Below are 25,692 nucleotides of genomic sequence, written 5' to 3'. Positions count from 1 at the left end.
GGTCAATTAGTGTTCCATTAACCATGATAAAATGTTTAACCACATATAGAGTCAAGTTATAATATTATGACCACCTCTATGTTTCTACAATAACTGTCTACTTTATAAGCTCCACTGGGCAAACAGGGAGTTGGTCATAAAATTGTGACTTTACTGTGCATGGCTACAATGTACAACTCTCTCAGACAATAATACAATTAAATATTAATATATACCTGCTGTTCTTTGGCTTTCTCTGCAGCGTCGGCCAGCCTCTCCATCTCTTTCTCTCTGTTCTCCTGGAGTATTGCTGCCTCCTCCTGCAGCATGGTCTCCAGCTTGGTCTTATTATCCACCTTCGAGAAGTCCAGCTCTGCCACCTTCACTTGAGCCTCTTTAGCCTTGGAACACACAAACATTTATCTTCATAAATGATTACATCATTAACAGTGCAGTAACATACCTTTACATATCATGGCCTAGGTGAATCATTTCTATCTGCAAATTATGCAAAAATTCTTATAGTCCTGTAGCTTAATATTCTCTCTGAATATTGGCTGACAAATGCTTAGTGACAGCACAGTAAGAAGCTACTCTCAGTGTCTATAAATATGGTGGAAGCAGATCATTCTAAACTATATTCTGCAATTTCCCAAAAAAGTTAACCCTTTTTCACAAACATGGAACCAGTTGCGTTCTGGTTCGCACACCTGATTTTAAACCTTTCTGCACATTTCCACCAACAAAAATTAAAATGTCCATTTTTAGCTGGAACCAAACAATAGTAGGTTTTTCACCATGAACAGTGACGACATCTGTGTGCATGTCTAGTTGTACAGGAGTAAGAAGAATATATGAGAATCACTAGAGCAGAAAATAACCACTTTGGAATCTTTTCTAAATTTCTTTGGCAACCAGAGGGAGCTCTGGAGGTGCCCCAGAACTTTACAGTACAAGTCTTTAAGCTTCTTAGGTTTTTAAACATTTTCTAGGAGTAACTCTAGCGTAAGTAGTAGTAATGCTAGTTAATCTACTGCTTAAAACCCTGTTTGGTGTAGAAAAAGACAGAAACAGGTAAGTTTCTTTGCTTTTTGAGAGAAATACATCATTCTACTCTTCAAAATCAAAGGAATATCCTTGCCAAGTGGAGTTTTAGCCATTTAGCTCCATTAACCTCATAAACTGAGGACTCACTGACAGGCTACCTCCAGGGAATAGCAGTCATTTTCTGATATAATGGGGGAAATGGAAAGTGACATATCATCGGTTCCAATAAAAACGTTGCATATGTGGACTGGTTCAGTGAAAAGCATCAAGGTTTTTTTTTGGTGGAAAATCGCTATGTAAGAGGAAATAATTTAAGGAAATCATGAAAATAATGACTTTCTGAAGTCGTGCCACAGTCATCATATTTTTCAAGGAGTTTTTATATCCTCATGGCTGTTTTCTTTACTGTAACCTCTAGTTTATAATTACTGAAATTAATTTTTATTGATTTTCTAGATTGCTGTCCAAGGGTTTACCTGAATAATGACAATAATGATGACTTGTTTCATCCACCATAAAAGGCTACATTAAAAGAGCCACAGACATAAGATAATTTCTAAGAACTTGTCTTAGAACTTCCAGAATTTCTTAGAACACAATTAACCATTTTGTTTTCCCCCCCTAGTTTTTTCTTGTGAAAGGTTTTGTGAATTTGGCTTCAGTGGATGATTTTCATAAATCAGAACTGGCTCTGAACAGAATCTAGAGGTCTAAAATTAATTAGTAGCTTTGTTCCTGGTGAATTTGCTAACAAGAAAAAATAACTAAAAGTGCTCATTGTATTTGCACAGTCATGCAGTTGTGAATACGTTGTAGTACACATACCACTATCTCAGGCAGATTCTGCAGTGTGGTTTTGAGCTGATCTGCAGGTGAAAGTGTATCAGGGAGAAACATCGCCCTGGACAGCAGCAGCAGAGAAGTGGGGATATGCTGGTTCAGATGCAGCTCCAACCACTACCAATCAAACAGACACACAATTACAACCACTTAAACATGCTGTGCAAAACATATAATAAAAAAGTCAGCTGAATTTACAATAAAAGCAACACTTTCACTAAGAAACCCCGCCCCACTGTGGTGTGTGTTACCTGTTTCAGCTGTTCTTTTAGCCTCTCTTCAGTCACACCGAGCGCCCTCATCCCTCGCACCCGGCATGCTGCCTGTAACTCGTTCACATTCAGGCTGTCCACTCCCTCTTCTGCTATCAGCTGTGGACACAACGTCACAACACACGACTTAAGCACAGAGTTCTGATGTTTTATTTAGACAATGATTCATTCAGACTCCACAGACACCAGAGTACAATCTAACCACTTGGGGGCGCACTAGCCAGCTTTATTTATTTATATAGTGATTTATTTATATAGTGGTTATTGTTGGCCAAAATCACTGGTTTTAGCAAAAAGCTACAAGGTTGGTGTGTGTGAATGTTAAAATGCCCTTTAGTAGATTTATAAAACTGTAAAATGGTATTTTTAAATTATTTTTTCCATTTCCAAAAATATTTCGCTCATTTTATTAGCACTTTTGCTCATTTCAAGATACACTTTATGGACAAAAGTATTGGGACTCCTGCTCATTCATTTTAGTTCCCCAAATGTATTGGATGGAGCACAGTCATTCCATAGAAAACAGTTCCACTGCTCCACAGCTCAGTGGTGAGGCTTCAGGTTTGTCTACTCCAGAGAGTCCTGACTATCTTATTTACAATACTTGTCTACATACACTTAACAAGCTGTGTATTTGTGTGTCTGCATTTTCACACCTCTGTCAGCAATGGGTCCATAACTATTTGAACATTTAGTGTTAAATGCAGATGAGTTGGTTTTCAAACATTATTAATTTGTTTTTGTTTGTTTGGGTTTTGTGCCATATCAGCAACACGACAAGATTCGTGACTTGAGCATCACAGACTTAAATCAGTGTCTTTATATAAAGAACTTCCTGAAAATTAAGAATTTTAGCTGGTGGAATCTTTTCAACCAGTTCTTTCATATTTGTAACCCTATAAAAGTATTTCTGGTGGTTAAAAGTGCAGGGCAGTCTACTAAGATATGTGAAAAGTTTAATGAGTATCACAGAATTGGCAGGCTGGAGTCTGTTTGCCAACCAGGAGGTGGCAGTAGGTAAGAGCAGTATGTCCAATTCTGCACCTAGTCATGACTGTCTGATCTATTAATGATTGGAGATAATTTATACAGTTTATTTTGTGGATTGCTGGACCATTCATCTTGGCATCTTCTTTTACAGTGAATCAAACAGTATTAATAGAAATAAACTAAGAACCCTTTCTTACACCATGCACAAGATGTGTCACAATGCTCATTGCAATCATACACCCCATGGATACTATTTCCCGCAGTGGAGTTTTGAATATATCTAATGGGCCTTTCTTATAAAATATTGGAATTCTTGCATTTCATGTAAATTTCAGACACAATCATATACTAAATATTTTTGTCATTATATATTGTAATTGCATAATTAAACAATGCCCTTTGAGTCTTTGAGTGTTGGCAGATAAGCATTTTCACATTTTTGGGCACTTTCAGTGTGTGACGTATTTTAGTAATTTTGAGTCTTGTTTTGTTGGAGAATTTAAAAAAAAGCCAATAGACTGGCCCAGGCACCTTATCATCAGCGCGGATGGCACGGAGCTTCATGATTAGCTGGAAGCGCAGGAAGTTGTTAGTGCCGATGGACTGCAGCTCCAGCAGCCTGCAGAGAGCCACAAGCTGTGGCCGCGTCAAATTGTCCAGGGTCAGTTCATCTTCAAACAGCTTGGAGAAGCGGATGATCTGTTCATTACTAGGCCTTTCTCCTGAGTCACGGATCTGAAAGAAACACAGAACAAAAGATGAAGGGATGAGCAATATTTGCTAAAAGTGACACATTAAACAAGGGAGTGGTTTGAGAAGTTTGTTTGTAATGTACTTCAAATGTATGACCACATGGGGGCGATGCAGAGCTTTCTGAGACTAGCCTGGGTGGGGAAAACAGAGATTTGATGACCCAGACATTTTGGGTTCAACAGACTCTGTGCAGAATGTTCTACCCTGGATTATCTCAGGCACAGTATTGTTATGTTGTTGTTCAGTAAAAGGATCAAATGTACAGATGTCCAGGAGCAAACGAGCGCAAGAGTGTCGCTGAATCACCTTCTGGAAGAAGGTGGAAAACTCCTCAGTGACCGTTCCTTTGTCTGCTTTGTTCCTCAGTGCAATCTCCTCCACCGTGTCCTGCAAGAACTTGGCCATCTCCAGCTTCACTCTCAGCTCCTTCTTCAGCCTTTCTTCCTACAATACAAACAATACAAATCTAAACCACAGCTACTCAAATTTAATCTCACAAACATCCCTCTAGATCTGTTTCTCCTTCAAATGCAATATTATTGATTAATTAACAGAACACCATATCATGACAACACTGTTATGTCCAGAAATGATACACAGGGATATTCTAAAAATATGATATTAGAACAGAACTTCTGAATCTACATTATCTACAGTATAATGTGGCCACATAAGAAGCCAGAAGTTTACTGTACCTTCTTGGACTGAGTCTCGAAGGTGGACGGCAGCATGTTGGGGAAAAGCTTTAGAGCCACAGGCAGCAAGAACTCCATAAACGGAACAATAATGAAGACCAGGAAAGGCAGGAGGCGAAACACATCCGCACATGTCCTCAGAAACTGAAAAGGACAACAACAAAAACATAAGATTGTATTAAGCAGTGTATACATTACAAAGAAAGATTATGGACATTTTGATTTAGTAAATAGCAGTAAATAGTTAATGTGCTTTTTATGTACAAACCATCCACTGATAAGCTAAAAAAATATAGGTACAACATTTTTGTAGCACATACACCATAGAATATAAAAGCACCTAACCATGCAGTCTGCTTTCACATAGATTAGTAAAAAGAATGGGAGTCAGACCGAATAAAGAGGGTTAAAAATGGGATGTTTCTGTAGGTGTATTGTGTAGGTGTTTAACATGTTTGCCCATTAAGTTACTAGAATCACTAGAATGACATATTTCACATCAGTCTCTGAATGACTGTGGGGAGCTCAACTATGTACCTGTTCAGAAATGTTCAATCATTGTGGAATTCCCCTTTTACAAAAAAAACTTTTTTTTTTTTTTTTTTTTTTTTTAGAAAAATGCCAAATTAACTGGTGCAGTAGATTATTGATTATAAGATATTATAAAGTAAGACCTACAATGAGCTGACAAAAGAAATACAGTACCAGTCAAAAGTGTGGACTCATCTTGTCATTCAATGTTTTAATTATTTTTTCCCAATGAATACTGAAGTCATCCAGATTATGAAGAAACACATAAGGACTCAAAATGTGAAGCAATTAGGTGGGCTGTTACATGGGGGTTACATCTTTGGTCTTATTTTCCTGGGGCGGTCCTGAAGAGAGCTAGTTTCATCATAATGTTTTTGATGGTCTTGGCGACTGCACTTGAGAATACTTTTAACGTTTTTAAAAAAACGTTCTTTCATTTCTTTAGGTTTTTTTTTACATAGTTAAGTAGTTAATGGAATGGAATAATAATAATATGGATTAGAACATTACTCAAATACTAGGACTGCAACTAATTATTTTGGTAGTTGACTAATCTGGTGATTATTTTTCCGATTAGTTGATTAGTCAACGATTATTTCTGCCACGTCCTCCACCTCTGCTTTCTGTGGGTATGGCTCCTAAACATGGGATACAAATATCCTTTGAATTTCTAAAATATTGATGTCATAAATGTCCTTTAAATGTGGAAAATGCTAATATTTAGTGAGGAAATATGTAATCTGTTGTGTTTGGTGCCGGTAAGATGATGGGTTCATGTAAACAAGTTAAACCTTAAGTGATTAATATATATTAATGCACAAAAAGAGAAAATTACTTTACATTTTTTTACATTTCCCTGTATAAATGTCATGAAAGCATACATAAATATGCAAAGCAACACATTTAGACTGCTTAGACCAGGCTTCAAATGCAGTATAAGCCTTTAGCCAAATATTTATTTTGTATTGTTTCAGTTTGTGCAAAATTTCTGTTTCTGTGCTCGCTTTTCAATACTAATGTTTTGACTCACAAGTCCAGTTCAGTGCAGTAAGACCAAGCCCCTTATCCAGTAGAAGGAAAACAAAGAGCTTTAGACAAGATGGTGAACCAAAACTGACCCTCCTACACGTCTCTTCTTCACATGTCCCATCCCCCCTTTCACCATCATTGTTGGTCATTCCTGCTGCTAGCCCTATTTGGATGCTGTGTCTTCCCTCATCTCTGTTCCATACCACCAATCCACCAATCTACACCAGCACATCACTGCTGACCTGCTTCCTACAGCAACCAGGACACCAGGAAGAACCTCAGTTCTTTTACAAGACGCTTACTCTCTAAATGCAGAGCTCCAGTAAGTGCATCAAACATGTGATGGAAGTTTAGCCTTAACAGAAGGTTCCTCTCCCCTCTCTCCACCTGCATGTGAGGGGTCATATAGGAACAAAGCCAAGCAAGCTGAAAAGAAGCTTTGTGAATTCCCTATTGACATGTATATCGCCTCTGTCAGGAAGAGAAGAAAAGAGGGAAAAAAGGAAAGAGGGAGAAAAAGAGGCATGGGGTCTAACAGAGGAGGGAAGAGAAAGAGAAAGAGAGGGAAACGGAGAGAGAGAAAGACAGAGACAGAGAGACAGAGAGAGAGAGAGAGAGAGGAGAGATTGGTAAGAAGAAGTGACACCAAAAGCCTCAGGCCTGAATGTGAATGAGCATTAAAGAGGCAGCAGTAGGGAGTTAGCATAGATGCTAACTGAAACTAATGTGAGGACATTTAACCTGCTTTAAATAAGACAGGCCCACATGAATAAGAATGGACTAATTGTACAAAGTTGTTAGCATAGCCATTCACACACAATACTACATTAAATCTAATGTTAATGGACTTAAATCCATTACACTGTAAGCTGAGTGACTCTTGATACAACAAGAGCCTAAATGTGGGGGCAGCATTTAACACAGAATTAGATTTATATAAAATACAAACATACAAAAAGGTAACCAAACCAGTTCTTACCAATCAAACACAGGGACTGTGTATTACAAAGACTAAGGGAATATATGATAAACATCCCAATACAATTTTTTTTTATTTCTTTTAATTTACATTTTATTAATTAAAATGTAAGACAAACTGTCAGTGTACAAAACTTATGCAAAAACTGAATAAAAGAAAGGTTACTTTAGGTACAATGAGAACTGAGTGAGACAAAGTATTAAAACTATTTAAACATATATATACTGTTTTTCAGATCAGATACAGTATTGCAAAACTTAATATCACAATACTTTGATGTCAGTATTTTCTACTGTCATATAATTAACAGTACAAATATGAGACAGAAATAAAACAAATGCATATAGCAATTAGCCATAAAAAAAATAGCAAAAAAAAATTTAAAATAATTAGTAAAAATTATCTTCATCAACAGTGGCTAAATCTTCTATATCCCTTATGGGGTCGGATATGTTAGCAATTAACATTCAGTAATTAAAGCATTAAACAGTCAGTAATTAAAGATCATGTTATCAAAAACAGGACAAACTGGCTCACATAAAGCTACTTTGACAAGAACCAAGCTGTTTGCGCTCCACGACTGCATTAGAGCATCTCCAAATCATCAGGCTGTACTTGTATGGGTTTATCTATTATGCAATGAAAAGTACTGTACATAATAGAAGTGGTAAAAGAGAGGATAATGTGTGAACAGGTGACTGGATCATGGGTTCTCAGGTCTCATTCATGTGATCCATGGAGGCCCCACCTCACAACCTACAGGAATTAAAGGGTCTGTTTAAATAAGCTGTTAACATGATTCTTTGTGTCAGATACCACAGAACACCTTCGTCTTAAGGAACACATGCCTCAAAAGGTCAGATCTTTTGTTGTGGAACTATAGAGATCTAACTCAACAAAATTAGGGGGATGGTACTCATGTTATGGCTGATAAATATATGCATCATTAATTAAAACCTCAGCAGTGTTTTATCGTCTTGTGGCTAGGCCTGTCACGATAACTGTATTTGAATATGATTACGAAAAGCAATATTACTGTCATTTTAAAAACATTTAATACCACTGAAATAATTAGAATTTAATAGCATACTCATACAATGACAGTAATTCTCAATAGTTTTCAGGCAGTTGAATTGAAATACTTTTTTTTATATCTTCAACAATAAATAAATCAATAATTAAATAAATCACTTGTTTTTACATAAAGATGACTTTGACTCTTCACGTTAATGTGCTCTTCTAGCATAGAAAAACCATAATGAGTGATATTAAGGTCAGCAAAAATTACTGCATGCAATCAATATACTGCCAATTGTGACCTTAGGTCAACAAAATTACATAAAACATGCAGATTTTTACATTAATGGGCTCTCTTTGAATTGTTGAGGTTATGTCTGTATATTTTACAATAAGTCAATATTGTAATCATCATGACATGTCCTACCTGTGGCTCAAAAAACAGTTCATTTATATATTAATATGACATGATGTACAAATATATACAGTACATATGTCAGTTATTCATTATTAGGATGCAGCACTAATGTTAGCTTCACATATATATATATATATATATATATATATATATATAAAAACACGTCCATAAAAAATCAAACTAAATAAGGCAATGCATGACAAAAATGGTGTTCAGTCCCCTAAACACAGGTGGTGGACCCCTGGATCATCTTCATCACTCTATGAAATAACTACGCAATAACTGGTACACAAAATTGCAAAGTCAGTGACTCTGTGCTAATCAGACAACCATGTACCCATCGAGTACAGAGACCAGTTTATCAGTCAGCTTATGCGAGGACATTTATCAAAGGCGTTTGCAACAGAGCCATGCTGCTGGAAGAACTCCAAGAACTGTCGAGCGACGACAGACACCAACTATTTAGTAACTAATCACTGGTGTGCATTCAAATCTGACCACGCTTCACTTTCCAGCCAGTAATCTGTGATCAGCACAAGAGGCAGGGCTGCATGTATATTTAAATACGAGCTGAGGGGAGATCTTACTGGAATGTAACACCACACGCAATGAGTCATGTGGCTGTCGGAGAGACTGAGATAGTCAGACGTTAGCGCTATGCTAACAGTAAGCTAGTGTTACTGATGTAAGTGGGAAATTAGGTGAAGCCACATAACCTAAACAGAAAATCTGTTTATTGTCAAATATTGCACTATTGTTATATTATTGTTATACACTCTTAAAAATAAAGATGATAAAAAGCTTCGGACATGGTTGTTGTGTGACTTGTCTAGTCATTTATACTGAAGTACTGACAACAGATTAGGACTCCCCTAATGCAAGACATGGGCTACAGGTAGAGCTGGACAATAATTTGGTATTAATATTTTTTGCAATTGAAAATATTTAAATAACAGTGAAATTTTTTTTTTCGACATTTCAATATCACTCAGACCAAAAAGATCACACCATAGATCAAACAGCAGAACTTACTCTATCTAGCCAACCCAGTAAAATCATAACAAAATAATAGAGGATTTTTTTTCCGCACTATAAGGCAGACTTAAAATCCTTCGGTTTCCCAAAAAATCTTTACGCTTTATGTACAAATTTTATCAGTCAGGTTGTAAGGAGCAGTGAAGCCACTCTGCTGAACTGCAGCAATATACAGGAGTTTCAGTTTAGTTCTCCAGCAGTATTATCTTTAGCCGATAAACGTGCTAAGCGCTAGCTCCTTGGCCTTTCACAGATGAGTCTTATCGGCCTGTAGCCTGCTGCTAGCTCAGCTGGAGCAGTATTAGCACTGCTAGGAATATGTAAGAACCTGAGTAAACTACAGCCATATTCCACTTATCGTATCAAACCACAGTACCTGCTAATCTAACCAACACAAAGAAAGATAATTTGCACTGCCAGTTAGCCATTGGCTACTGTGGCTATTCTGCTATTGTGGGCTTGTGGTTAAAAGATTGATACATTTACAGCATCTGTTACTGACTGATGTTCACTACAGGTTGCTGTCATCAGGTCACAGCATATAAGCCAAGCAGAAACAGCAGAACACTATAGGTTTCTGTAACATAGCCGTGTCAGTGCGTGATGACGTACACCACTGGCAGTGGCAATTATTCTCTTCATATCAATATTAAAATGATATTATATTAACCCTACTCCCAGCATTGAGCTGTAGATCAGCAGAACTGTGTTTTCTGGAGTGATGGCACTTCATTCTAGTACTTTTGGGGGTGAGGAGATGTGAGGCGAAGTAGACTTGTAGAGACAATTACTCCAACAAAAGCAGAATGAACTTTTTTTAGCACCCTTGATTTCAGAAGAAACAATGAATAACCTGGTGTCCAAATACATTTGTCTAAATAGTGTTAATGCTAGGTAAGAAGTGGTGAGAAAATATTTGGTAATATGCTATATTACTCTCATTAGACGACTACCGAAAACAGCTAGCAATGATCTGCTACATGCTTAAGAAATGGCTAATGCTACATGCTAATGCTAAATGTCAGAGCTGCTTTCTTTTTTTAGTGTGGCCTTAAACTCTGTGTTACCCCTGCTAGAAGCTCTGCAGCTCTCAGAGGGATATCACGTTACCACAATAGACGCTGGGCTACTGGCCAGCAGACACATATGCTTCAGCTCAGTACAGCGTGATACCATAGAGCTGCCGTGTTGGCCAATCAATCATTAGCCAGGAAGAGAGAGTAAGCGGAAGAGATACAGAGAAAAAGAGAGAGAGAGAGGGGGAGAGCTGTAGAGGTTACGAGAGTGACTGGACAGACAGGAAGGAACATCCCACAATGAGCCACGCATGCAGTTATTTATATTTAAACCCATCATTGTCCTGCAAAATGACCTTCCACTCTGACTCTACCTTAAACTAAGTCAAAATCCCATTCCAGTCTGCCAGGCATGCCTGATGGTTCAGACTGTCAGTCTGCTGAGCTCAGGTCCGCAGCGAGAGTCTATCAAATCGCCACTCTCCAGGACGCCACGCTTCCCGTACCAACTAAACGATCATTACATGGCGGCTCTGTGTGACGCCAATTTAAACCATTAATCACTAGCAGCGATCCAGTCAGGATTTAAAGGGTTTGGATTAAACCATTACACCAGGCCTATACTGGTCACCTCAAGTACTCTTTGGCATCCATCTGCTCCACAGGACTTAATTACCTTACATGCATGGAGTTAAATACACGTGACAGTGACACGGCAGAAGACCATGCCAAATTCTACCTAGAAAGTACTGCATACTTTTATCTAGCGCTGCGGTGACGTCATCAATTACGAAAATACTTCAAAATAAGTTTAATCCAGGAGAAATCAACCAGATATTTATGCAAGTCATGCCAGACTGTGTCTGCGAATGGCAAAAGGTCATCTTCAGTGATCTGTCTTCATGCTTCTGTCATGTTAAAGACAACCAATGAATCCATTTGTGGAAAACACTGTGGTCAGCGCACAGTCATGGTCTTTGGTCTTCTTTACAGGCACTTTGGCAGCCCAACACTACATTAAAATAAGGCCCTGCGACCAGTCGCCCTTCAATTCGCATTGCTAACATGATAATGCCAGTCCACATGCCGTGCTAAACCAGAGCTTGTCTTGAACACAAAGATACTATGACAGATTAAAAATGTGTGGGATGATCTTTAAAATAGGTAAAGAGTTGCTATGACATAAAACAGTAATTACCTGAAGTATTTTTGTCGCAAAATAGTGTCCTTAAGGAGAACTCCGGTGTGAAATGGACTTTGGGTGTAATAAAACGTGATATAAAGTACTTATCTTTGTTTATTAGCCCTTCTCCATTTTCCTGCAGCTTTCTGAGATCCAGTATTTTGTGCGCTTTTACAATGCATGATACGGGGAATGCTTTTTCCACTATTATGCAGGCTCAAAGTAGCACCACACTTCATTGGTAGAATCCGGAGACATTTAAAACAAGGCATTTAGAATTTTAAAACAACACAAGAAGTTTATTAAAAGTCACTGTTTACATCCCATAGAAATTTAAATCAGAATAATTTAACCTTCGAGGACCAACAGTAAAACTTTTTGCAGGTTGGTTCCAGGAACCAGATTTTCTTAGCAACAGCTGGAATTCATGCATTTCCAAGAAAGTAATTTTGTGCTCGACAGTTAACTGTGACTTAAATTTAAGATGGAGGCACCCAGAGATTTAGCTACGTAATGGGATGTAAATGGTGTCTTTTAATACAATTTTTGTGCAGTTTTAATTTTGTAAATGCCTCATTTTGAAAAGTCAGGGCTCTCTGTTGAGAGCCTGAATAACAGTGGAAAAGGAAATTTATCTGCAGGCACAAGACATTCTCACATATCATTTATTGTAAAAGCCTGTTTGGGCACAAAATACTGGATCTCAGGAGGCTGCGGGAAAAGGGAGTTGGGCTGTTCAACAAAGGAAGGTACTTTTTAATCGCATTTTAATACACTCAAAGTCCATTTTACACCAGTTCAGCATAAAATATCTTCTCACACATTTTCAGTGTATAGTTAGGAGAATATGATTAAAAAAGTACTAAAATATTAAGGGCAATATTCCTAATCGTAATTATTATGGTAGTATTATCATTTGGCACAGCCCTACTTTCATTACTTATTATAATTGTCACACACTTAAAGCAGACACCCATTACCCAAGATTATCTGAGTGTGTATACCTGTCTTCTTTCTCTGCGTGACAGAGCGTTTCCGTTCAGCACCCTCCACAGCATACGTCCAGCGATGGTAGTGTCGATCCACAGTAGCCGGAAGCCGTGGTAGTAGTGCTTGATCTCGTCTATGACACGCTGCCCTAGTGATCTCCGTACAGGCTCAGAATCCACCGTCGGACTGTACACGGGTCCCCCTTCTTCCAGCTTCTTATTCCGATCTTTCAGAGAGCGCAACGAGCGCTCCACCTTTGAGTCATCGTGGAGCCGGCTTGTAGTGTGCACCCACCGCACTGGTGAAGTGCACAGCTGGGAGATGGTAGGATGAGTGGTGGAGTAAGTGTGGCCTGGCAGGGCGGAGTCAGGTATCAGGACGGCACAGTAAAGACGAGATGAAGACAAAGCTGATGAACGGTGATGGACAGACGAGTGGTCAGGGTAGAGCAGTGGTCTGAGAGGAGAGGTCTGAACCACTGAACTGCTTCTGAGAACATCAGGACTGAAAAAAAAACAGACATCAGAAAAAGCTCAAACACAAACACATAAGACGTGTATATTGCACAATTAAAACAGTGGTTGCATCTCCCTTGTAAAAGAAAAGTGTATTTTAGTATATATATATATATATATATATATATATATATATATATATATATATATATATATATATATATATATTTTTTTTTTTTTTAGTATACTTAAGATGGAAAAGTATATACTTTTTAAAATTAAAATACACGTAAGTATATTTCAATTGTAATTAAGCAATATTTAAACAATGTTTTGATTAAATGTCTCATACAACTTTGGCAAACATAAGTAGATATAAGTATTTTAACATTTAAAATAGGCCTAGGTCAGATCTGTTTCAAAGTTCAGACTGTAAAATGCGTAAGAAAGATCTCCAACAATCGTTAATCTGCCAAAGTTGATGTCAGTGTGTGCATCTACCATCAGAAAGAGACTGCCAAAGAACACCTAGAGAAAAACTTCAGGAGTTCAGGAAAAAATATTTTTTATACAATTATACATCAGTACTGTTGAAATAAAGTGCAAATAGTCTGACATAGTCTTCGTGTTTTAAATATGTTAAAAAAACAGGGGTTTCATATCATTTCTCACACAAAACTGTACATTAGACGTGATGCTCCTAAAAACAAATCTTAGACATCAAACATGTTCTGGACAATAAACTATACTGTGTAGTACTGTTCTAAAGAGAAAAAGAGAATAGAGGATAATGACAAGAGCTAAGGCAAAGGACAAGTCTGTAATCCTCTCTGCACTTTTACATCAAGTTACCTGTTTGCAGCCAGCCGTAGTGCAGTACAACTGAAACAAGCTCCTTCTGTCAGGTTTCCTACAACACAGAAGGAGAGAAAGGGAAAGAGAGAGAGAGACGGCATGTGTTAGTACTAGCTTTACCAACACCAGAAATAAGATGTAATCAATATGCATAATTTTATATGTACAATAATATAGGAAAGACAGGGAAGGTGTTTGAGACATATTTTATACATTAGAGAATAATCTATTTTAGTGATGCTCATAGGCCTGTCACGGTAATGTTTTGTAGACAATATATCGTCCAAGAGATTATTTCAATAAATTATATTATTGACATTTTAAGGTCATTAAATGCCACTGACATAATGATAATAGAATAATATAACAAAGCAATTATACCCTTTTAAACCCTTTTAACACAATTATATATATATATATATATATAAAAAAAGAGTAAAATAAAACCTTTAACTCAAGTGAATTTATTCAGTAGGAAAAAAATCCCACATTAAGAAATAATTATTTAACATCAAATCATGTGTGCCACAATTATTAGCACCCCTGATGTTAATACTTTGTACAACCCCCTTTTGCCAACAAAACAGCACCTAATCTTCTCCTGTAATGTTTCACAAGATGGGAGAATACAGAAAGAGGGATCTTTGACCATTCCTCTTTGCACATTCTCTCTAAATCATCCAACGACCTGGGTCCTCTCCTCTGCACTCTCCTCTTCAGCTCACCCCACAGGTTTTCAATGGGGTTGAGGTCTGGGGACTGAGATGGCCATGGGAGGAGCTTGATTCTGTGTGCGGTGAACCATTTCTGTGTAGATTTGGCCACATGTTTAGTGTCATTATCTTGCTGAAAGACCCAGTGACGACCCATCTTCAGCTTTCGGGCAGAAGCCACCAGATTTTGTTTTAAAATGTCCTGGTATTTTAGAGCATTCATGATGCCATGCACCCTAACAAGGTTCCCAGGGCCTTTAGAAGAGAAACAGGCCCACAGCATCACTGATCCCCCGCCGTATTTCACAGTGGGCATGAGGTGCTTTTCTGCATACTCAGCTCTTGTGTTACGCCAGACCCACTTAGAGCATTTGTTGCCAAAAAGCTCTATCTTTGTTTCATCTGACCAAAGCACACGGTCCCAGTTGAAGTCCCAGTACCGCTTAGCAAACTCCAAACGTTTGCGTTTATGATTGTGAGTGAGAAATGGTTTCTTCCGTGCATGCCTCCCAAACAGCTTGTTGGCATGTAGATAGCGCCTGATGGTTGTTTTGGAGACCCCAAGAAGCTACCATTTGTTGCAATTCTGTAACAGTGAGCTTTGGAGAACTTTTTATTTCTCTTATCATCCTCCTCACTGTGTGTGGTGGCAAAATAAACTTGCGTCCTCGTCCAGGCTTGTTTACCACTGTTCCAGTTGTTTTAAACTTCTTAATAATTCCTCTGACAGTAGATATGGACAGGTGTAGGCGAGTAGCGATTTTCTTGTAGCCATTGCCTGACTTGTGAAGGTCAACACACATCTGCCTCACTTGAATGGTATGTTCCTTTGTCTTTCCCATGTTGAAGATAAATGGCCTCTGTGTCACGTCATATTTATACCCCAGGGAAACAGGAAGTTGTGAATTACTAATTAAATGTTCCTACATACTCTGATCAACTTCGTAAACTACTGTAGAAGTGACAGAAATACTTTTATTAAATTTATTTCTTAAGAATTGTTAGGGGTGGCAATAATTGTGGAACAGGTGATTTTATGAAGAATAATTATTTCTTAGTCAGGGATTTTATTTCCCCCTTAAAATTTACTTAAGGTTAAAGTTAAAGGTTGGACTTTACTTTTTTTCCCATCGTGGTCCTATATTATTTTGAACAAAACTCAATTTATGAGAAGCTAAAGAACACATCTTAACCAGGGGTGCCAATAATTATGGAGGGCACTGTATATATATATATATATATATATATATATATATATATATATATATATATATATAGTATTTTTTTGCACTATAAGGCGCACTTAAAATTCTTTAAGTTTCCCAAAAATCGTCAGTGCACCTGATGCGTCTTATGTATGAATTTTACCAGTCAGATTTTAAGGAGCAGTAAAGCCACTTATGGAGCAGTATTATTAGCATTAGCCGCTAACTACGCTAAGCGCTAGCTCTTTTGTCACTATGAGGAGAGTATTATCAGGCTGTAGCCTGCTGCTATCCCCGGCTAGCACTAGTGGGGCAGTATTAGCATTAGCCGCTAGCCGCGCTAAACTCTAGCTCTTTTGCAGTTCAGAGGTGAGTATTATCGGCCTGTAGCCTGCTGCTGACCCCAGCTTGCACTGCTGGGGCAGTATTAGCATTAGCCACTAGCCGCGCTAAACTCTAGCTCTTTTGCAGTTCAGAGGTGAGTATTACCGGCCTGTAGCCTGCAGCTAACCCCAGCTTGCACTGCTGGTGCAGTATTAGCATTAGCATCAGCCCCTAACCAAGCAAAGCGCTATCTCTTACGGCATTTGTGTTTACCGTCTGAAAATAAGCTAAGTGAAAATAAGATGAACTGCTAGCTAATATCTCCCTGGCTTTACCGGAGCGCTCAGGGTTCCTTAGTGTATTGCTATCGGCCAGCATGCCAATGCTGCTGCATCCAGCCTGAGTGGAAATCTGGAAATCTAAGCTTTTTTTTTTTTTTTTTTTTTAAAGAATACAGTTTTGTTTACCTAACTTGGCTTAACTTTACAGCTAAATTAGAAGGAAAACATGGCAACATCCCTGTTCCCTACTAGTGTTGCACAATGCGGCTTATAATCCAGTGCACATTGTGTATGAAAACAGATAAGAAAATAGACGTTTATTGATAGTGCACATTATAATCTGGTTTGCCTTATAGTACATTTTGTTCACTTACTGCAGTCCACACTGTGCATATGGCTAAAATACTAGTATATGTGAACAAACATACAAATAAACACAACAGATGATATCACAATTTTCAAATATTATTGAGGTAGTCTCCATTTATTTTACAATAATGTAATTATTGTGGCAGGCCTAGCTGCTCACTAACAGTAATAATGGTAAGAATGATCATCCACATGCCATGAGTCAGCAGACAACAAGCAGCACAGCTGACTTTCACTAAGGGACCAACGCCATGGAAAATAGCTGCTACCCACACAAGTGCCAGGGGAGAGACTAAGCACTAGAGTCTTACTGACCTTCTGCACCTGACAATGACTCTCTCTACTGGACAGAGTTTCCCAGAAGCATGGTCTAATGTGGCTCATATGAACCATGTGAACCTTGGTCTCCAGTCTAGACTCTCAGTTATGAAAACATCTTTATAGTCTAAGGTTTGAAAAGTCAGATAATAATTCATTAATCTTGGGGATCTGATTCAGCTGTCAGTTTTTCAGTTCAACTGATTTGCTTATCATAATCACTGAATAAAAAAATAAGTTTCTGCAACCCTCAGTTTGTCCAAAAAATTGCAACTTGATTAAGGGTTCCCAAACTTGCATAAGACTGTATATCTGAGCCAGACCTTCACACACTGTGCTGATATTTAAAAAAAGGGGGGTCAAGACTGGGGCTGGCAGATGAACAGCAGCAACAAATACCAGTAAAGGACAGGGCCCTTCCTGCATCTCATACGTATTTCCTGAACTATGAATTTTACTCTGAAGTGTGGTTATGGTCTGTGCATCACTGAGGTCTAGGAAATTTTTGTAGGCCAGTGATATTTTAGAGTGGCGTAGTTGTGTGTATAGTTTACATATTTGGATAGGTTGCAAAAAACTACTACTGTCCATTTCTCTAAGTTACAAATGTCATAAGCAGTTCACAGCATCACACTGTAATACTGGGTCCTATGGGGGTCCACACTGGCTGGCCACATGCAGGCTTTTTGCTGAATATAGGTCAGGAGTGACTTCTTAGGATTCATTACAGAGCCGAAATCCCGTCTCTCACTGTCAGCAGCAACATTTAAATGATTCATCATTCACCACATGCCAGGACAGAGTGTGTGAGGTGGAAGTGCAGGTCTTTCCAGGACATAAACTCATGTACTCAATAACACGAACAGTTGCAATAGGAATTAACACAATCAGTAGATCAGTCATTCCTGGGAACAAGTTGTGCAAGTCGATGAAGTTAAAATAAAACTTCACTGCATTAAGCAAAGGTATGTTTTTTTATAAAAAGAGTGCACGACTTAATTAAAATAACAAGCATCTAGATAGTGTAAAAATGTTCATTGGTAGAAAGAAGAATGGATTAATGAAATACCAGGAAATTCTAAAAAGATTTAAACTATGGTCACATTAAACGAGGATAAAAGATGGTACTGTGATATTCAGCTGTTAGCTGTTCTATATATATATAAAAAATACAGAAATCTTCTATGAACTTCACTGCAATGTTTCAGCTGTACAAAGCTAGGATAAAAAAAATAATTTTACAAAGGGGACAGGCTATGAGGTACAGCATTGTCATGAAGAGCAGAGAAAGGGCAGGTTTAAGTTCATTTTTACGCTCTAGTTGCAAACATTAGAAGGAATATAGTGTTCAGCACCACCTACTACACTTTGCGTAAGTTTACTCAGGTTTCATTCCTCTTCACAAACTAAAAGCTGAAAAATATGAATTGTATAAAGCTAGGCTATAAACTTTAGCTAGCACAGCGAACCTAGCCTAGCATCTGTTTGTTTATTAAAAGGTTGGCCTTTTTCTGTGCAAATTTCATGAGACATGTAACTATAGATAATTATTAGAATATTCTTTTTAAATTGAAGTTTTGAAGTGCAAGACAAAATACATTTATATAAAATACATTTATATTTCCAAGCATATATAGGAATATCATATGATATTTGGCTCATCTTGCAGAATATAGATCAGGCGTTTACTTGATATCTGCACACATTATCCACTTGAAGATTACAGACCATGAGAGGCAGAGCTATAATGTTCTTAACCCTTGGACCGCTCTCCTTGCACGGTTCGCTATCTGCAAGACCTTTGGTACACTACTCCTGAAGTAGCCTAATCCTGCTCTGACCTAAAGTCTCAATTAGTCTGCTAGGACATTCTCACTCTCCTTCTTTTACTGTACCTCACTGTACTCGAGCCCTTTGGCCTACTTCCAATACCTGTAGCATAATCCTGCTCTGACCAGGAAGTCACCAGGTTTTGCAGGACTTATTTACTTCTTTACGTCCTTTCCTTCTCTTTCTGAATGCTGAGTGACCCTGCGCGCTAGGGTTAAGTCTACTTGAATACACTGTGCTTCTTCCTTCACCTTCTTAAACTAAGGTCTGGAGCGATTCTAAGGCTCACAGGTTTTTAACCTCAGCAGATAAAGAACACAACAGCATGCAAACAGTGTGCTGTTGCCATGGAAACAGGAAGGCTGGCTATTTTTCTCATAAACAGGTAATCCCTGAGCTTCAGTAAAGTTTGCTGACCATAGCTAGGTTTGGGCTTTTCTCAGTCACATGACATCGCGTTCAAAAACTCCTCCATTTCCACTTGCTGTTGTGTTTACGTGAATCTCCACAGAAACACATGCCCAAGAGTGTAATTACGGTGCGCGGCTGTGGACAAACAGCTATTTTTTTTTTTAAACGCTAGGTGACGAACGGAGTTCAGTAAAAAACAGTAGGTATTTCAGCTTATAATTTTCTCAGCGAACGTCTGATAAAAACACATACATGGTCGTTCCGGACGGGAATGAAATCACAAAGGAAATTAAACCAGGACCCACTGAGAAACAAGAAAATTAACCCAGGACCCCCTGAGAAACTAATCCCGTCCGAATAGGGCTTTACGGAGTATAATTTTCACTGCTTGCCACTGTGTGTCAATCTGGCAACCCGGTTGAGCTTCGCTTCTGGGAAGGGGTGGGTAGGCAGACAACTCTCTCCTGTGTTTGGAAATTAGACTCCTGTAGCCATTTCACATGTTCTTATTTAGTACTGACTGTTCCTTAACTAAAGAGTAACTCCACCTCATGGTAGTGCAATAGCAAAAACGAATCTACAACCACACTTTTTTGCACCTAGAAATTTAATGGATTCATTGATATAGATAACAACCACTAGGATAATAAACTTACAAGATGAGTAGTAAAACATGCTCAATTAAAGGATGTCACATTAATTGTAAGATAAGAAGAATTACACTTGAAAAACAAACAGTGTTATACACAACACAAACATACCAGAATATTGTAAAGGCTGGAGCTCCAGAATACTTATATCTACCACCTTCTAGACATTTGAGGTTAAAGGTGCTATATTTAAAAGTCAATCCACCCAAACATTTTACCATTTTTGAAGTGGTAACTAACTCCAGGACACCCTGTAATGTTCCCAGTAATGAAATGCTGGTAAAGTGGACGTTAGCTTTTAGGCTAATCTGATAGACTCACAGCACCCCAGAAATCTGCTTCACCAGAGCTTCATAATCAAGTTTTCCCAAAATGGTAAGAGCAGACATGTGAACGTTTGGGAGTATGTTTTAAATTCAGTGTCTTTAAACAAAGAAGCAGCTCGTCTTTGAAAGGCAGATAATATAAGTTCTACTGTATTAGTTAACACTATATTTGTGTTGTGCTCTTAAGCTAATTATTACCTATGCTCTAAAGGACATAAATGGCCTTTTAAAATGTTGGGTTAGCAAAACTAAGCTAGCTACTTGGGTGTAGCTGAATATGATGAATACACTATAATCTGCATATATTGTCTGCCACTGGTGTGTACACTAGGCCTACAATATTTCAATCTGGACCATCCAGTACAAATCAGCCAGTCAAATAAATAAATGTATTGTATATAAAAAATAAAAAATAAATAAAAAAGAACACAACACAGAAAAAGATATTTGAATAGAGACCAACAATCTGGCTCCATTCTGTGATGGAAAGCTTCTTCTTGAGAACAGAATCTTTGGTACATTCAGTGTCCTTTTCACTGCTGGGAAAGGTTCTATTTAAGTGATGCTTAGAGTCAGTAGGCCTGGCAGTAATCTAACCTGGGTGTGTTTATTTTAACTAATCCCAATTATCAACTAAATTTGATTAATTAGTTGACAGAGTAAATAAGCGAGTAAGTAATGTTCCTTGAAACAGGGAGAGTTGATGTTAGGCAACCTTTTAGAAGAAGGGAAAAGATGGTATCTGACTGGCATCTGTATTTGGTAGCTGCTTAAGATTGGATTAGCATTTATATCAAACATATAAAAGTAGTATTGTGTGTCACCCCTACTCAAAACACCTTTGGACTACATATTCTAACATAAAAATGCTGGACATTCTCTAAAACCTCATACTGAGCAGCTGGAGGAAACAACAAGTCTGGTCAAGAATTTACTATCTTAAAAAAGGAGCTGTGGTCCCATATGAAAATCTAATGTATCTGAATATGGCTGTGTCAGCATGTACTGTACGCCCGGCTTACTGCAGTCTAACTGCTACTGTCCTCATCAGAGCAACAAGCCTGTTCAGAAGATGAACGAGCAGGAGCTTCCTAAAAACTTTCTTTAGAGCTTCCAGTCCTGGTTTGGAAAATAGCTACATATTGCAAAACAACTTAGCATTAGAGCAATGATTCATGATAATTGCCATAGACATAAAAGAACAAAGAGAACATTGCTTACATTCTCTCTCTGTTAAGACAGTCTGTACCGTGCCCAAGCATGTTTTTAACCATAAGTGGTTTGTTTGAGTAGTGGTACTAGTAAACTGTACATAGGCTCACTTGAGGTGGGCCAGGGCACGGTTCAGTTGGACTCGAGCGCAGTACAAACCTAGTGTAATCACAAACCATGTATGAAATGCCGACACATGCTGCCACTTCTTTTATGTGCAACATTATTAAGAGAACATAATGGATTCGATTATGTGTAGCATGTTCAATATGGACTGCACATGTATGGTTAGGTTTTTGGGACTTTGCTCATTTTTGTTATAAACTCTTCTTGATAGAATGAGAGCTATATACACAATACACTGGCAAAAGTATCTTTCTTAAGTATGGTTCTTAAGATTATCTGAAGCCACATGAAGTTTGGAGGTCTGTAGCGATTGACTGCAGAAATGTTACGTTGACAGAACAAGATGCTTTTGTTTCCAGTCCAGATGTAATAAATATTTATTACTTTAGATATTACATATCAAAACACTATGCTAGCAAATATCTAATGACAAGACTATAAATCAGTCTTGTGCAACTAAAGTGTAATTATTTTCTAAAGCAATTCAACAACCTGCATCAAAAATGCTGCAAGAAAAAAAAACATTTTGTTTACAATTACTGCACATTTATCTGAAGGTCTTATCCAGGGAGACTTGCAGATTATGTTACACTGGAAGATGTAGCATAAGAAGTCATGACTCTTCCCTTAGGACTTTTTAAATAAGCTATTTATACTCACTGGTCACTTTATAAGGTACACAACATTGGAACACATGGAACTTTATGGTTCACAATTAGTGTCTATTGCCCATCTGCTACTGCATAGTTTAACTGCTCTCTTTAACTGAACCAGTGGAAAGGAACCACTATAGGACCAGGTGTTATATGACTAGTTCACCATTTTAATTTAAATAGTGACATAAACATACTAGTGGCATGACAAAATGTGTTACACCTGTATGAGTGTAACAGACCACTGGTAATTGAATACTTTAATGTAAAAAAATATATTCTACATTCTGAAAAGCAACATTAAAGTGTCTAACCAGATAAACAAAAAGAATCAATGAAAGGTCTAAAAGATTAAAATTATTGAAAGTGTAAAATATGCAAAATAGAGGGAGCTCCAAAAAATAAACACATGTTGGTATTCTTTTGCTTTGGGGGCCTACTGGCAGTAAACCAACCAGGGAAAACATTCCTTGACCTGAATGACCATTCTGACCTTTACACTTTTGCACCCTGACATGTTCACAAGCCCCACCTGCTCAGTTTATTCCATTTAAAGCACTTTAGGTGTACTCATAATGCTGGATTTATCATCTAACTGCATTCTAGTCTCATCGGATATGACTTTGGGGAAATTGGACAAACCTGTAATGAATCCATTAGGGACTTATCATAAAAGTGATTGTCTTTGATGTCAATGCATTAATAGCTCTTAGAGAACAAAATGTTCTTAGACCACATACCCAGTCAAACAGTGACAGGTTAAGTCTGGCCTTTTGATGTAGCTAGTATACAGACAGGAAAACAGCATTTTGGACAGTTTATATTAGAATTAACGTTTACTAACTTGCTGCATGCGTAGCAGAGGAGCATGTCCTCGGATAACCTCATATGAGCACTTATGTTTCTAAGCTGGCTGGCTGAAATAACAAAGCTAGTCATAAAATTACAGTTCGACCAGCATGACTCATGGAAAAGTAAAGAACTGTGGCCTGACACACAAATATATCATTTGGAAAAGTCAAGAAATTCCAACGTCATGTTTCAGCCCCTTAAACTCCTAAAAGAGTGACACTGACATAACAGGACAGTTAGTGAGATCCTGTGTCATAGATTTTTCCTCAAATGTGTAGAAACAACACGTGTGTGTACCAAAAACAATGTTGATACAAGAGACAATCAATCCTTTCTGGAAGTGACCCACCTATATACACCATTAGACCACCACACAAAGGCCAAAGACCCAGCAACACAACTGCACGTGTCTGTGTCACCTAGCGACTGTCACCGACATTAGCTAGCTAGCCTAGCTAACTAACTAGCCAGCTAGCTGACCTTACAGCTAAATAACTATCATACTAAACACAGACACACAGGTTTTACTGTCCTGATACAATTAAGTAAGTTACCGGAAGATATAAGAGTTCAATAAGTTAGTTAGCTAGCTAACTACTACTAATGTGCAGCTCACAACTAAAATGTCTAGCTATGTGTAAAAGTCCATAGACTGACCTAGCTAGATTGGTAGCTAGTGTGTTAGCTAACCAGATAGGATAAACCGTTGCAAAATGGGCAGCTGTAAGTTAAGCCTGACACCTAGGTTAGCTAATAGCTAATTAACGTTAGCTAGCTAGGTTAACTAGCTTAGCGTTTAGCTAATTAACTTTGTTAAGCTAGCGTTAGCCGTGTTAGCAAAAGTATGAAAGAAAGCAAGTCGTCTTAGTTTAACCCGAAAAACACTTAAATTGTTGCCAACTTAGGTTACGTATGTCAAGAAACAACCACACACTTGACATGACATTGACAAATCAAGCGTTGAATCATTTTATCCCTGTGGTTTCCGTTTTTTCTTGTTTAAATTAACTGTCCCAGGCTGCTGTTCACACCGGCAGAACACCGGCTGACTGAGTCCTAACGCTGCTGGCTCTCTTACATCTGATCCACTGACAGACCGGCAGGCACGGCCTTATAAGCCAACATAACAGGATTTTGTGTAACCCGGCACATTACTGCAAGTTACGATAAACAACATACAATACACAGCACATAAATTCAGTCCTATTAAGCAGAGTAAAGGCTGTTACCTTTCCTCAACTCGTTCTTTAGCGATCTGACGTTGGGTGATTTCATCAGCGGAGTCCGAGATCTGGAGAACAAAATTAAAGCCATTCTGATCCTGTGAGGAGAAGATGTGTCCCACGGTAATATAATAGATACCAAGATCAGGTAGATTGTTGTGAGTAGCTTTCGGACGGTTTAAAAACTAGCTAACTACAAAAGTCATAGTCCCAGATCCCCTCTGCCATGTCCTTCCTCCTCCTGCGCTGATCCGACCGACGAGCTCGCAGACAGACGGCACTACGAGGCCTTTCGGCCACTTCCGCCTTCCTGTAAGCGTCAACCCACCAGCAGAGGGAGTCTATGTGTCCGTGTGTGTCTGTTTGTGTGTTTGCGTGTGTGTGCAATGATTTCATGTAAGTGGTGCAATCCTACACTCAGTTATTCTTTCAACATTTCTCTACAGATTTTTCTTTTAAAGCACCATAAACCAACCCAAACCAAAAGCTTAAAGCTCAAAAAGTTATTGCTTATTTAGCAGTGGAGCTTGGATCTCTTATGGCAGTGGTTCTTTAACTGTGGTACGGGTACCATCCCAAGAGGGTACAGAAGATGACATCTATAAAAAATATTCTGCTTTTATTAAAATATTAAGCAGTGAAATCTATAAAGTTTCCAATTGAGGGATTCCAGATAAAGTTTGAGTTTAGTGATTTACCTGTTAGAATCTGTATGTAAGACTACACTTCAGGCCTTCATTCTCTGGACTACAGTTTGGCCTTTTTCCTGCATCTAGAGGTGTAAATGTCTGTGGTGCTGGAGAGGCTGACTCTGACAAATCCTCTGTGCAGCTTTCACAGGTGCACACCCAAGTAACTGTATTTGTTGACCACCACCACCGCAGATCCTCCAGGGGGAGTAAAGTGGGAGGTGAGCATGCTGGCCCCTTCTGAAGTCCAGAATCATCTTCTTATAATTATGTAATTGGCCCTGGAGTAAAACCCTGTGGAACGCCACAAGATATACTATATCAACCAGTTTAAAACAGTTTCTGCATTACAGTTAAATCAGGTGAGACACACTTGTTTTAATCTGTTTAAATCATTTTGAGATATCTCAGTAGGAATACTGTATT

General features: G+C 38.2%; 1 protein-coding gene across 7 annotated transcripts in view; it reads right to left on the bottom strand.

The window, feature by feature from the left end:
* letm1 (leucine zipper-EF-hand containing transmembrane protein 1) overlaps nt 1-24,871 on the bottom strand; it is a 37,359-nt gene extending 12,488 nt beyond the window's left edge. For 4 of the 7 annotated variants that reach the window (XM_049481101.1, XM_049481102.1, XM_049481103.1 and 1 more), the window contains exons 1-9: nt 24,584-24,871; nt 14,082-14,139; nt 12,789-13,278; nt 4,577-4,720; nt 4,188-4,325; nt 3,660-3,863; nt 2,118-2,237; nt 1,852-1,983; nt 216-380 (exon numbers count right to left, since the gene is read on the bottom strand). In XM_049481101.1, coding sequence (XP_049337058.1) covers nt 216-380; nt 1,852-1,983; nt 2,118-2,237; nt 3,660-3,863; nt 4,188-4,325; nt 4,577-4,720; nt 12,789-13,278; nt 14,082-14,139; nt 24,584-24,668 — 1,536 coding nt within the window. In that variant the 5' untranslated portion in view covers nt 24,669-24,871. The remainder of the gene's footprint in view (nt 1-215; nt 381-1,851; nt 1,984-2,117; nt 2,238-3,659; nt 3,864-4,187; nt 4,326-4,576; nt 4,721-12,788; nt 13,279-14,081; nt 14,140-24,583) is intronic. The other 3 variants (XM_007230897.4, XM_022684927.2, XM_007230901.4) reach the window with 1 other exon arrangement.
* Between the last annotated feature and the right edge of the window lie 821 nt (nt 24,872-25,692).

The sequence above is a fragment of the Astyanax mexicanus genome, chromosome 7 (genome assembly GCF_023375975.1).
Source record: "Astyanax mexicanus isolate ESR-SI-001 chromosome 7, AstMex3_surface, whole genome shotgun sequence".
Classification (NCBI taxonomy): Eukaryota; Metazoa; Chordata; class Actinopteri; order Characiformes; family Acestrorhamphidae; genus Astyanax; species Astyanax mexicanus.
Note: the sequence above shows the minus strand (reverse complement) of the source record. Positions and strands in the feature narration are given on the sequence as shown.